Source organism: Drosophila kikkawai, chromosome 2L (genome assembly GCF_030179895.1).
Source record: "Drosophila kikkawai strain 14028-0561.14 chromosome 2L, DkikHiC1v2, whole genome shotgun sequence".
Taxonomy (NCBI): domain Eukaryota; kingdom Metazoa; phylum Arthropoda; class Insecta; order Diptera; family Drosophilidae; genus Drosophila; species Drosophila kikkawai.
This window is the reverse complement of record NC_091728.1, coordinates 31,330,016-31,343,972: the sequence shown is the minus strand read 5'-3', so window position 1 is coordinate 31,343,972 and position 13,957 is coordinate 31,330,016. Positions and strand designations below refer to the sequence as shown.

The window sequence follows — 13,957 nt, the reverse complement described above, 5'->3', positions numbered from 1 at the left end:
GAGTCTCCAGCTTTGCCGCCGCGATCATGGGTAAGCTCAGGATCGAGGAGAGGCGCAGGAATCAGGAGGAGTCTTAGTCTGGGAGCGGCGCCCGCGCGAAGCAATGCTTCGCGGCCGTACCGCGCGAGTTAACTGCCCCCCTTCTAATGTAATATTTCTATTATCCAATAGACGAGAAAGAATCACCAAAAGTTCATTCCATTTGGATTCCGCAGCGGAAAAAGTTATAAAAAAAGTAGGCAGCCCAAATTGTCTTATCATAGCTATGACTTTTTTTCTCAGCTTCCCAGTGAGCTGGAGCGGATCGAAACCTTTTAGAATGTGATATCCGTCGTCATGGTCGTCATGCTGTACAAGGTTGTCAACAAACGAACTATCCATCATATTGGCAGCAGTTACGGAACCTGATTTTTTACGTAGGGCAATGGAGATTGAATTTTGAATTCGCTGCATTTCGTAAAATTTGTACATATAAAGTACCTTAGGTACTACTGCACAACGACGATCGTAAAAACGAATTTGCGATCTTGCTTTTTTTTGCGTAGGTGGTTTTTGCTTTGAAAACAGCACCGCAAGAGATTGTTGGGAAAGAAAGTTCTTCTGCATCTTCGTCGAGGGTTAAATTAGTTGGAAGGCGGCCTTCTCCGGGGGCCAAAGCTATATGCTGAAGAGCAGTGTCATTGTTTTCTAAAAGTGTTTCATGACCGCCTGGATTTAAATCTTCTTCTGGTTGATTTAATTGAGTATTGGGTAGTTGGCGTAAGAGCTGTTCCACTTCCTCTCGGTCGGTTTCATCTGCGATAAATGGAATTTCTTCTCGATCTCCCATTTGAGTAAGCCAACTACCATTAAAAGCAATGTTGTGCTTTCTGTAAAGTTCAGTGTTAACTAAGTAACGAACAGCTTCAAGGATCCGAGCGGGTCGAATTGTTTCTGTCATGAAATTGTGAGAATATTCTAGCTTCCTTTTAAGGTGAACCTGTATGACATGAGTCGAATCAAAGGAACGGGGAAGTGCGTTTACAGTATCAGGTACCGAAATCGGAACATTAACTACTGCACCTCTAATTCCGCATTGCCTTTCATATCCTAGGGAGATAATGCGCATAAAAGGTATTCGTGGAGAAATAAGGCGCTCCTCAAGACATGTTAAATTTTTAAGGCACTCAGGGATACCTGGGAAGTCAAAGCCTTTAGAGAGGCAAAGGGAAGGTAATTTACCCTTTGAAACACTCTGACGACATGTGCTGCAAAACTGATATTTGCCCGACGGACTTGGAAATTTCCTACTTAAATAAAATGCGTTGTCAACATCTAAAGCAGGAAACTTAGCAGATATAGAAATTTTGTTTAAACCACTTACCTGCGATGGAAACCATGTTCTTCCACAGCATACACAGCATTCAGTTGGTCCATCCTTGATATTCCGTCGATATTGTTCCCTCGCAGTGGCTCGGTTCCTTTGGCGTTGGCGTTCCCGTTGATCCTGTCTTTCATCCGTGGAAAGTTCTGCTCTAGAAGTCAGCCTGGCGATTTTGAGAATTAGACCTGTATGTTAGGAGTCTCTCCTCAGCCATTTCCTGAATTTGCTGCTCCCGAAGTCTCCTTTTAAGTCTAGTGTTCCGATGATGCATTGTGTTCCTTTGTTGTTCCCGTGCTCGATTTATTGGGTTGTTCCTTGTGATTCTGTGGACTTCGGCGTCTCGTGCTCGCTCAGTCCTCCTATTTTCCTCTTGTGCCCTCCGGTTAGAGCGAGAGAGGGTGTTTTGAACCTGTTGTCGTCGTCGCTCTTCCGAGTCCTGTCTGGCGAGTGCATGCGCTGCAGCATCCCGTGCACGTTCTGGCCCGCGATTTTCCTCGAGCGATCTCCAGGTAGCGTGATCCGCAGTATTCTGCGACTGCTGTAGTCGCCGCTCCTCAGAGTTCTGCCTGGCGAGTGCATGCGCTGCAGCATCCCGTGCACGTTCTGGCCCGCGGTTTTCCTCGAGCGATCTCCAGGTAGCGTGATACGCAGTATTCTGCGACTGCTGTCGTCGTCGCTCCTCAGAGTTCTGCCTGGCGAGTGCATGCGCTGCAGCATCCCGTGCACGTTCTGGACCGCGGTTTTCCTCGAGTGATCTCCAGGTAGCGTGATCCGCAGTATTCTGCGGGTTATCCGCAGTATTCTGCGACTGCTGTAGTCGCCGCTCCTCAGAGTTCTGCCTGGCGAGTGCATGCGCTGCAGCATCCCATGCACGTTCTGGCCCGCGGTTTTCCTCGAGCGATCTCCAGGTAGCGTGATCCGCAGTATTCTGCGACTGCTGTCGTCGTCGCTCCTCAGAGTTCTGCCTGGCGAGTGCATGCGCTGCAGCATCCCGTGCACGTTCTGGACCGCGGTTTTCCTCGAGTGATCTCCAGGTAGCCCGCGCCGCAGTATCCTGCGATTGCTGTCGTCGTCGCTCCTCAGAGTTCTGCCTGGAGAGTGCATGAGATGCTGCATCATTTAATCGTTCCCGCGCTCGGACTCGTTCACTACGCCTTCTCTGAGAGCGTACTGCGGTATCTCGAGCGCAAGGCTCCCTTGCAACCTCCGGATTCACTGAGCGGACAAAGGCATTGTGCTCGGCATTTCGGGCTCTAATTTGCGTAGCATTTCGAGCGTATTGAGCGCGACTTCTCCTAAGTGCGGCTTGGCGACGCTGCTCCTGAGATAAAGAAGATGTGCGTGGCATTTTTTCGTTCCTGTTAAAAAATGGTTAGATAATATGGTTAAATGTATGTTTCTAAAATCTGAAATGTATTAAGATCGATTTTGTGATCCGGGCCTCCATGTCCTTACTTAATATTGTTCTCATTATATTTCGATTTCCACCGTAGATTCTTTTAGGGGGTTCAGCTTGTGAGATTTAAAACGCCGCTATAAACTTAACGGCGTTTTAAAACTCAAACAAACTATACGCTGAAAAAGCTAATCCCTCTAACGATGGTATCCACAGGAAATCGAAATATATTGAGGCAAATTTTTCAAAACATGCCCAAACCAAATCTTGCTAAAATTGTGGCCAAATTTAACAATTTAAAAACAAAATGTATAACTTACCAAAAATAGTTGTACACTTATATATATATATAGATATATATATACACACACACACACACTATTTGTCTTTACACTGATTAAAAATATACATTCACACAATATAAAAATACTGGATGCACTGGTATATGTTGTCAATGTCACTGTCGTGATAATACTAATCCGCGGATTATAAATGTGCGCCAATAAATAGGCACCTTACATTACCTGTTAACAACCTTTAGGGTTAACCCTTTTGACTGTACTTCAGGTATATATCAGGTAATACGATTGCTTATGCAATTGTGCAACATTGATCACGTGTTATGTTGCTAACAGGTATCAGGTTATGATTTAAGGGTTATGCGAGGGCTGCATTTATACCTGACACCAACTTCAGCATGTATCCCTCGAATGTTACCGATTCTTAACTTAATAACAGGTGACATATATATGTATATACCTGTATTCTATAGATTGTTGTAGTACGCTGAACGGTGAGGTTGTGTTTTCCGGCGCTCCCCCAGGGAGGCGGAATAGAGGCCAAACCTAGTACGAAGAAAAGTGTTAGTGCTATGAGAAGTTGCAGGATGACCATGGGTCGGACCTACATGCCCGGTCCACCGTTCCTGGGACCGTGGTGCGCTGCGCAGAGGGTCCACTCGATGGCCACAGCTCCGGCGGCAGGGGTAAGTGGGGGTGGCTCTTTCACCGAGAGCCTTTCTTCACTTTCTCTTTAACGCGTTGGTAATTGCTCTTACCAATGTGGCGGCCCGCTCTAAGTGGCATATCATCCCAGCTGAGCGTTAGATCAGCTGTAGTAACAGTGTTGGAAAAGGCGAAAGCGCGTAAGCTTGTAGCTCGCGTAACTCGGCCCGTAACCAGTGTGCGCCAGAGGGCGCTTGGCCCGGTAGGCGGCGCTGGCGATCAAACCAGTGCGGGCTGTTAAAAGCTGCCTGTTACGACGTTTACATGCGGGGAGGCCGACGAAACAGTAGCATACTGTTTCGGGTGGCGGCCACGATCCTTTGGTAGAGGGTCATGGCAGGGACTTGAAACTCCCTCTCAGCACAGCGGAGGCCTTTGAGGTGGTAAAGGTCATGGAACAGACCAACTGCCATCCCCTCCGCGACGCGGTACACCCTAAAACAGGGCTCTGGCGACCGAGGAGGGGCGGTATAACCCCCAGCGTTAATGTCGTGGAGAAATCCTCGGCCATCGTTGGATGCCCCGAATAGTGCAACCCACGCCCGTATCGCACTTAGCCTGTCCCTAATGGGGCGGCTGATCGGTCTGCGTCTGTGCCATAATGGCCGGCAGGCTCGAGCTGCGACGACTCCCCAAATCCATACCGCGTCTGAGCCATATTGGCCGGCGGTATGGTCTGCGTCTGCACCGTATCGGTCGGCAGCAATCTAAACCTGGCAGGAGGTATAAAATGCAACCTGGCAGGAGGTATAAAATGCAACCCATCAGCAGGGTATATTGCTGCATGTAAAGGAAGAGGAATGCTTGGTATCAACAATAATACTCCAGGTGGCAGCCACTCAGGTGGAAATCCACCCGCGGTAAACTCCGCGGCTAGGGCACGGATTCTGGAGGCCCTAACTACCATTCCACCCACCACGGCGACGCCGGCGGCACACTTGGCCGACGTCAACCCGGATGCTACAAGTGTAGAGGAAGAACTGAGTGCGTTTCAGAAGGGCTCCCGCATACGGCGCAGCCCGCCAGGAAATGCTGCTAAAGCGTCTGTTGTCTCAGCCCCAAGCGGGACCGCTGAAGGGGACAATTCGTGTTCCCCACTAGCGAAACGCAACAGGGACTCCTTGAGTCCATCAGAGACTGAGCAGCCTACTAAGAGGCACAGAGCCCCCCAGCCACAGCTAGTGGAGATGGGGGTGATCCTCGAAGACCTGCTTACGAAGGTCAACGAGCAGAAGGTGCGGAGCATTCACCAGGGTATGAAGAATGCCTTCGCCAGGCTCAAGGAGCTCCAGGAAGCATTAATGCGCAACCCGGAGGCAAGGCCCCCCCACACACGGAGCGAGGAAACTGCGGAACGCGGGTGCCAGACAGCCCGCAACAGCTCGCAACCACCGAATCCTAGGAGGATTGCTGAGGGCACCAATGGAGGAGACGGAAAGGCGCCCATCGAGCAAACACGACGAGCTCATCCCGGAGCAGGCCGGCGTGAGAGGCCCAAAAGACGTGGGAAGGATGCGCTGATCATAAGCCCTCCTCCAGACATGTCTTACAGCGACGTGCTCGGTCTGGTGACGCGAGCTAAGGACGCCAGGATGGATGAAGTTGGCGATAGCGTCTCCAGAGTCAGAAAGACAGCTAAAGGAGAATTGCTACTGGAGATTAAGCGCAACTCGCAGGCCCAAACCAGCGGCTTTAAGGAACTGATTGGCAAAGCACTGGGAGCCGGAGCCACGATCCGCACAATGACGCCCCAGGCCGTTTTCCGGATATGGGACCTGGACGAGCTGACCACAAAGGAGGAGCTAGCGAATGCGCTAGTCAAGCAGGCGGACCTCCCCCCGAACTCGGTGACAATAAAAGGGATGCGCGCCTTGGCCTCAGGAAGCCAGGCCGCAACCTTCACGGTTCCGGCAGGCGTGGCGGGCGTGGCAGGCGCGCTCATCAAACTTGGCAAAGTTAAGGTCGGATGGACCAGGTGCCGGATCAAGGAGCTGGAGCCCCAGCTTAAGTGCTACAGGTGTCTGGACACGGGGCACGTGGCTAGCAGATGCCGGAGCTCCGTAGATAGAAGCAAGGCCTGCTTTAAATGCGGGAAGGAAGGACATAAGGCAGCAGACTGCCCTAATCCAGCGAACTGCTTCAAGTGCGAGCAGCTCAAAAGGAAGGACACGAGTCACCAGGCCGGAAGCCGCTCCTGCCCACTGGTGGCGTCGTCCAGAGATGGCCTCAAACACAGGGCATGAAAGTGATTCAGATTAATCTGAATCACTGCGCGGCAGCGCAAGACCTGCTGTCGCAGACGGTCCGAGAATACGGAACCGATCTCGCAGTGCTAAGCGAGCCGTACAGAGGTGGTCGCAATCACAACTGGGCCGTGGATAGCTCCGGCAAGGCGGCCTTGTGGGTCTGCGGAACCACGTCACTGCGTTTGGAAAACGTCCACGCGGACAATGGCTTCGTGCGTGCCAAAGTTGGAGGCTGGTGGGTCTACAGCACATACCTCGCCCCTAGCCTCACGCTAGCTGAGTTCGCTGTCATCCTGGACAGGCTTGCCGCTGACGCAAGAGGCCGCTCCGACTCTGCTTGCGGGAGATTTCAACGCCTGGGCGGTCGACTGGGGTAGCGCTACCACAAACGCCCGTGGCAGAACACTCCTAGAAGTGCTCTCAACGCTAGATGTGGCCTTACTCAACGTAGGTCAGGAGCACACTTTTAGCAGGGCGGGAGCAGGATCGGTGGTGGACCTCACCTTCGCCAGTCGCTCGAGAGCTGGGCAGTGCAGGTGGATACTTAGCGGGGTGTACACCGCAAGTGACCACGCGGCAATTTTCACCACGCTGGATGTTCGCAGTACGCTTCCTCCACCTCCCCCCGCGCAGCAGCGCCAAAGCTTCAACGCCGACTTGCTCGACACCCAAGCCTTCGCACTAAGGATGCAGAGAGTGGAAGCGTCAGGCGACACCGATGACATGGCCAATTCGGTGATGAGTCAGGTGCATGCGGGAGGGGCTCTTCCCCTCAAGATGGAAAGCGCAGAGACTGGTTCTGCTGCCCAAGCCGGGAAAGCCGTTGGATGATCCAGCATCCTTCAGACCCATTTGCCTGATAGACGGGGCCGGTAAGGTGCTGGAACACCTAATCAGCACGAGACTGGAGAGGGCTATCGTAGCGGCAGGAGGTCTCTCTGACTCCCAGTACGGGTTCAGAAAGGCCAAGTCTACCGTCGACGCCATGTCCAAGGTGGTGGACATTGCCTCCGCGGCGATCGCCGGACAGCGATGGAAAGGGGGCTCTAAGGAGTATTGCCTTATTCTCACCCTGGACATACGCAATGCATTCAACACGGCGAGATGGGGCCGGATAATGGATGCCTTGTCCAACTTCGGAGTTCCCACCTATCTGCTTAACCTGATGCGAAATTACTTTCACGACAGGGTGCTGCAGATAGACTCGGACAGCGGTACTCAAGCGGTCGAGCTGTCGTGCGGTGTTCCACAAGGGTCCGTGCTTGCGCCACTTTTGTGGAATGCAATGTACGACGGCGTCCTCCGGCTTCCACTACCAGGGAGAACGGAGATTGTGGGCTTCGCAGACGACATAGCGGTGGTCACCGTCGCAAAGGAGATCGCAGGAGCAGAGGAGACCAGCAGCCTGAGCATAGCCATAATCAACGAGTGGCTGTCGAACGCCGGACTGCAGCTAGCGCCGCAGAAAACCGAAGCCGTCCTGGTGAGCAGCAGGAAGAAGGTGGAGGTGGCAAGCGTGCGGGTCTGCGATGCATCGGTCAGATCTTCTAGAGCTATTAAATACCTAGGAGTGATGATCGACACCAGACTCTCCTTCAGGGAACATCTGACTTACGCAAGCTCCAAGAGTCAAGTACGACCTCAACCGTTACTCCAGTGATTGCCCGAATTGGATGCTAATTTAATATGTATATGCCTACCTGCAAATATTTCGGTACTTTTCTATTTCTCTTTACTATTCTTCTTTGATAAGAAAACGCGTGATTTATTTTATGTATTCTTTCGACACATTTTTCACTACCGATCGAACTAGCAAAGCGTTCGCTTCGTCTTAAACGGCTCCGGAATTGTAAAATTTATAAACTGACATAAATAAAGCCTTATTAAATATATTATAAATAAATACAAATTAAAATACATGATTGGCGCAGTCGGCAAAAGTGATAAAAACTAATCGGCCATTGACTATTAAATGTTTTGGGAAGAGCATATAAAGCTGTTTTTCCTATAAAACATGCAAAGTGCGGTTAAATTGGCCAGTAATATTAAAGTCTTACCGAGCCTCCTTATAAGCCCCACATATTTTTGCAAAACCACAATTGCACATTAATACACCAAGCCAGCCACCATCGAATCGGAAAAATCTGTATCAACGGAGAACCGTAATAATTGGTGACTATACCATCTGCATTAACGGAGCTAGAAATTTCAACGGTGAACCGTGGGTTGGCGACTGTACCAGCTCAAAACTAGAGGCCGACTATAAGCATACCTCGGAGAAGTGGCTGTGACCGAAAATTTTCCTCTAAGATGTCTACAATTTGGGACCTTCTAGCTGACGTACAGGACTTTGGTGGAAAAACAGAAGAGCTGCTAACTTTCATCAAACATGTGGACGTACTGCGAAAACTGGCTGAGACCGCAGATGCAAGCAATATTGAGCTGTTTGACCTTAGAGTAAGATGCAAAATTCGAGATAGGGCAAATATCGTATTAATTAATAATAACAACCCTTCCGAGTGGATAGCTGTAAAACACATCTTACAATCAAACTTTAATATAGCCGAAAGTTTCGAAATTATAGTAAATAAAATAAAAACATCTGAATTAAGAAATAATATCAATGATTTGTACGAATATCTCACAAACCAGTTAACTAAGTTAAATTTAAAATCTCAAATGGAAGAAAATGAGTGGTACACAAGTGACACAAACGAAAATATGGTTTTAAAAATGTTTATCGCTAAGCTACCTAACGAGCCAAAATTAATTCTTCAAGCTAGAAACCCGAAAACACTTCTTAAAGCTAAGGAAATGTTAATTGAAACCGATTATTTCTTTAAAAACTATAATTTACGACTATATACTAATAATAAGCAGACATTTCCTTCTAACGTCGAAACTCCATTAAGGAACTTTAATAATAGAAACTATCCTATTCGAAACTACCCTGTATGATCAGACCAAATTAACCAAAATATTTCTCAATTTCCCTCGAGCTCTCGCAGGCCATCAGAAAGAGTTAACACCGAACATAACACAAGCTCTAACGGATATGGTCAGACCTCCACAACTAGCAGAGTCTCTGAAATGGAAGTCGGTTCGCTTCAGCCCGAAGCAGCGGCAAATTTTCAGCTAGCAGCGTCCGAGCTCTTCCCTATATAATTGTTAGGACCCAATCAATACCCCTTAAGCTTCTCATAGACTCGGGCGCAGGTACATCCATAATAAAGAAAAACCTATTCCACCATTCGTTCCGCTCACACTTGGAAGCCCCTTTAACTATCAAAACTATTAATTCAATAACAGTGGTTTCAACTAAAGTAACAATCCCAATGTTTAAGGAATTTAGCCTACCAAATGCAAAAATAGAAATGTTAGAAGCAGACCTAGTATCGGATTTTGACGGCATTATCGGTTGTAATATTTTGAAACCTTTAAAGGCAATAATAAACTTTGACAAACAAATTCTTATTACAAAAAATGCTGTATGTAACTTAATTTTTTCCAATTCAGATAACATGATAGACAATATCTCATTTGACGATACCATAAGATTCTCTTCTGATGTCGAATTTGTTAGGCCAGACATTAAACACATAACAAATAAACTAACATTAGACCATCTGAATCCAGAAGAAATTGAAAAGCTTACAAGACTTTTAGGAAAATTTAACAGTGTGTTCTACTATGACGGTGATAAATTAACTACTATTAGCAAATATCAGCACAGCATACCGACAGTCAACGACCTTCCAGTATATTCAAAAATTTATAGAGTCGCTGAAGCGCAAAAAAAAAAGAGGTAGATAAACAAATAAATGAGATGTTGGAATCCGGGGTAATAGTAAAGTCAACGAGCCCTTATAATGCTCCTATCTGGATTGTTCCCAAAAAAGGAACTTCAGAAACCGATACTTGGCGAGTAGTTATTGATTTTAGAAATCTAAATGCCAATACGATAGAGGATAAATTCCCAATACCAAATATGGAGGACCTATTTTCAAAGCTAGGTAACTCACAATATTTTACGACTTTGGACTTAGCTAAGGGATTTCACCAGATCCTGATTAAGCCTGAGGACCGTCACAAGACAGCGTTTTCTACAACTACTGGCCACTTTGAATTTACGAGAATGCCGTTCGGCTTAAAAAACGCCCCAGCATCCTTTCAGCGAATGATGAATGAAGTTCTTCACGACTACATTAATACGATATGTGTCGTATATCTTGACGATATACTTATATTTTCGACTTCGCTAGATGAACATATTGACTCTATTGCTAAGATACTTAAAAGATTATCTCAGTTTAATATGAAAGTACAAAGTCATAAATGTCATTTTTTAAAACGTCAATCGGAGTATTTAGGCCATATTATTTCAGCCGAAGGTATCAGGCCTAACCCTGGAAAAATTGACATTATTAAAAAAATTCCTGTTCCGAAAACTATTAAACAAATTCGGTCATTTCTGGGATTAACAGGATTTTATAGAAAGTTTATAAGAGATTACAGTAAGGTCGCTCTCCCTCTTACATCATGCCTAAAAAAAGGTTCAAAAGTAACTCCTACAAAAGATTTCTTAGAATCTTTTGAAAAACTTAAGGAACTTTTATGTTCAAACCCGATTCTGGCTTATCCAGATTTTTGTAAAACATTTACTCTCACAACCGATGCAAGCAACGCAGCCTTGGGAGCTGTTTTGTCGCAAGCCGACCACCCCATAGCATTCGCTTCTCGTACTCTGAATAATCACGAATTAAATTATAGCACCATTGAAAAGGAGCTATTAAGTATTGTCTGGGCAACCAAATATTTTCGCCCGTACTTATATGGAAGGAAATTTTATATTCAAACAGATCACCGTCCTCTTGTGTGGTTAAATTCATTACGGGAACCTAATATGAAAATGCAACGCTGGAAAATTAGTTTAAATGAGTATAACTTTGAAATCCAATACATTAAAGGGAAAACAAACCAAGTGGCCGATTTTCTTAGTAGAGTCCAAATAAATGCTCTGGGTGAGGAAGATGACCCTAGATCTGATGTTGTCACCATTAATACGGAAATCGATCCTAATAATCGCATTTTCTTAAGTGAATCTCCTATAAATATATACAAACATCAGCTCGTAATAGAAAAGTCGTCTAGAGAAAACTACTCAAAGAAAATAATTTATAGGAAAAAAATCCGTTTTACTATTTCACTGCCGCAATACAATGAAGATTTTGTAATACACGCTTTGAACGAGTTCCTGCCACTAAAGGGATCCGTAGGAATTTTTTGTGATGAAGTGGAGTTGTTCCCGGCTATTCGGATGACCATAAATAGATATTTTGCAGATTCAAATAAAATTCGCTTCTTGAAATGTGAGAAGTTTTTAAAAGATATATTTGATAGGGAAAGCCTCCTCGCAAAAATAGAAGACCACCATGCAAAAAAAACCATAGGGGAATACACGAGACGTATCTTGAACTCAAGGATGAAATATATTTTCCCAATCTTAAATTAGAAATCCATAAATTTATTAATAACTGCATAGTATGTAATATGTGCAAATACGATTGACATCCAAGTAAATTAAAATTACTCATAACGGAAACTCCGGCAAAATCCAATGAAATTGTTCATATAGACATTTGGTTTTTCACTAAAACATTAATGTTTTTAACCTGTGTCGATAAGCTATCAAAACATGCTTCTATTCACTATCTAGCAGACCGAAACTCTATAACAATAGCCAGTGCTCTAAGAGAACGATTCGCAAATCTAGGCAAGCCAAAAAAAATTATTGCCGACAATGAGTTTTGTACAGCATATATAAAGGATTTCCTTAATATTGAAGGCATCGAATATCATTTTACTTCACCAAATACGCACACAGGAAACTCGGACATCGAACGGTTTCATTTAACGTTAAACGAGCACATTAGAGCCTTTAAATTTGACGACAAGACTAGGGAAATTGACAATAGGACCCTTGCACTTAAATCGGTAGAAATATATAATGATACAATACACACAACACTTAACCAGAAACCTAATGACTTATTACACAATAATGTTGATGAATCTGTTTGGAAAGACTTACAGGAAAAAATACAAAATAAAAAAAATCTAAATATTAATAAAATAAATGAAAACAGAGTTGACCACAATGAATTTGGAAATCGTGAACTAGTTAAAAACTTGGGGTTTCAAAATATAAAACAGAGACCGAAATACATAATTAAAACTGTGAAAGACAAGAACAAAACATTTTTTATAGACGAAAAAGGCTGCAAAAGAGACAGAACTGTTGTTAAAAGAAAATATAAATATCAGAACAGTATTGAAGATGTTCATTTCGATAGGAAAATAACAGGTCGAAATACAAAGACTCGTTAAACTTTTCTCAAAATATAAATATATTGTAATATTAGTAAATAAATATATATTGTAACATAAAAATATAATTAAGCAAACATAATTGTAAAATAATCTTAAGTCTACAATTTTAGGTAACTAGATCGTATAACAAGCAAATATTGAGAAAATATGAGATTGTTTTTGAAATAACATTCCAGGAGTAATGTAAATTCAACGGGGGGGGAGTCAAGTACGACCTCAACCGTTACTCCAGTGATTGCCCGAATTGGATGCTAATTTAATATGTATATGCCTACCTGCAAATATTTCGGTACTTTTCTATTTCTCTTTACTATTCTTCTTTGATAAGAAAACGCGTGATTTATTTTATGCATTCTTTCGACACATTTTTCACTACCGATCGAACTAGCAAAGCGTTCGCTTCGTCTTAAACGGCTCCGGAATTGTAAAATTTATAAACTGACATAAATAAAGCCTTATAAAATATATTATAAATAAATACAAATTAAAATACATGATTCAAGGCTGCCACGACAGTGAGAGCACTCTCAAGGATCATGCTGAACCATCACGGCCCAAGACAAGCGAGCAAGCTCCTCTTAGCGAGCGCAACTAGAGCAACTATGCTATATGCAGCCCCCGTATGGAGTCACGCCATGGTGACGCCTTCTTACGGCCGCGGGCTGATGGCCGCACACCGTCTGGCCGCTCTTCGCATTTGCAGTGCGTTTCGGACGGTCTCTGATCAGGCGGCGCTAGTCATAGCTGGCACCCCGCCGATAGATCTGCTTGCCAAGGAACAGGCCGACGTCTTCAAGAAGGTCCACGGGCAAGCCCTGTCGCCCCGCGAGAAGAAGGAGGCAAAAGCAGAGGCGAAAATGGCAACGCTAACCGCGTGGCAATCACGTTGGGATGCCTCCACAAAAGGCCGGTGGACGCACCGTCTAATCCCGTGCCTGGAGACGTGGACCATGAGAAAACGCGGACAGGTTAATTTCTTCCTGACCCAGGTACTTAGTGGCCACGGGTGCTTTAAGGGCTACCTACATAGGTTCGGCCACGAGGAGAGTGGAGGCTGCAGTCGATGCGGCCAGGACGTTGAGGAGACAGCTGAGCACGCGCTGTTCTCGTGTGTTAAATTCGAGAGCGAGAGGCGCGCGGTGGAGTCCCTTCTACATACCAGCATTAGCGTGGAAAACCTCGTTGCAGTGATGTTGAGGAGCGAGGAAAACTGGCAAGGAGTCTCCAGCTTTGCCGCCGCGATCATGGGTAAGCTCAGGATCGAGGAGAGGCGCAGGAATCAGGAGGAGTCTTAGTCTGGGAGCGGCGGCCGCGCGAAGCAATGCTTCGCGGCCGTACCGCGCGAGTTAACTGCCCCCCTTCTAATGTTAACCCACACCCTTCCCTTATGTACATGCCCCCCCCCCCCCCCTTAATGCTAAATAAACGAATTAAAAAAAAAAACCTGTATTCTATAAGATAAGATATATGCACGTGTGGGTCGGGTCTGAAATATTAACCTTTGCGATAACCTTTTAATTTTATTGGAGAGTCTGCAATTCAGAAGAGGCTAAAAGAA

At 45.6% G+C, this 13,957-nt stretch overlaps 1 protein-coding gene across 1 annotated transcript; it reads left to right on the top strand.

Annotated features, from left to right (window-relative positions):
* The first annotated feature begins 6,002 nt into the window (after nt 1-6,002).
* LOC138928662 (uncharacterized) lies at nt 6,003-13,694 on the top strand. The gene is made up of 5 exons (XM_070286073.1): nt 6,003-6,225; nt 6,311-6,744; nt 6,800-7,637; nt 9,909-10,802; nt 13,015-13,694. The coding sequence occupies exons 1-5, from the start codon at nt 6,003-6,005 to the stop codon at nt 13,692-13,694; spliced, it is 3,069 nt and encodes a 1,022-aa protein (XP_070142174.1).
* The last annotated feature ends 263 nt before the right edge of the window (nt 13,695-13,957 follow it).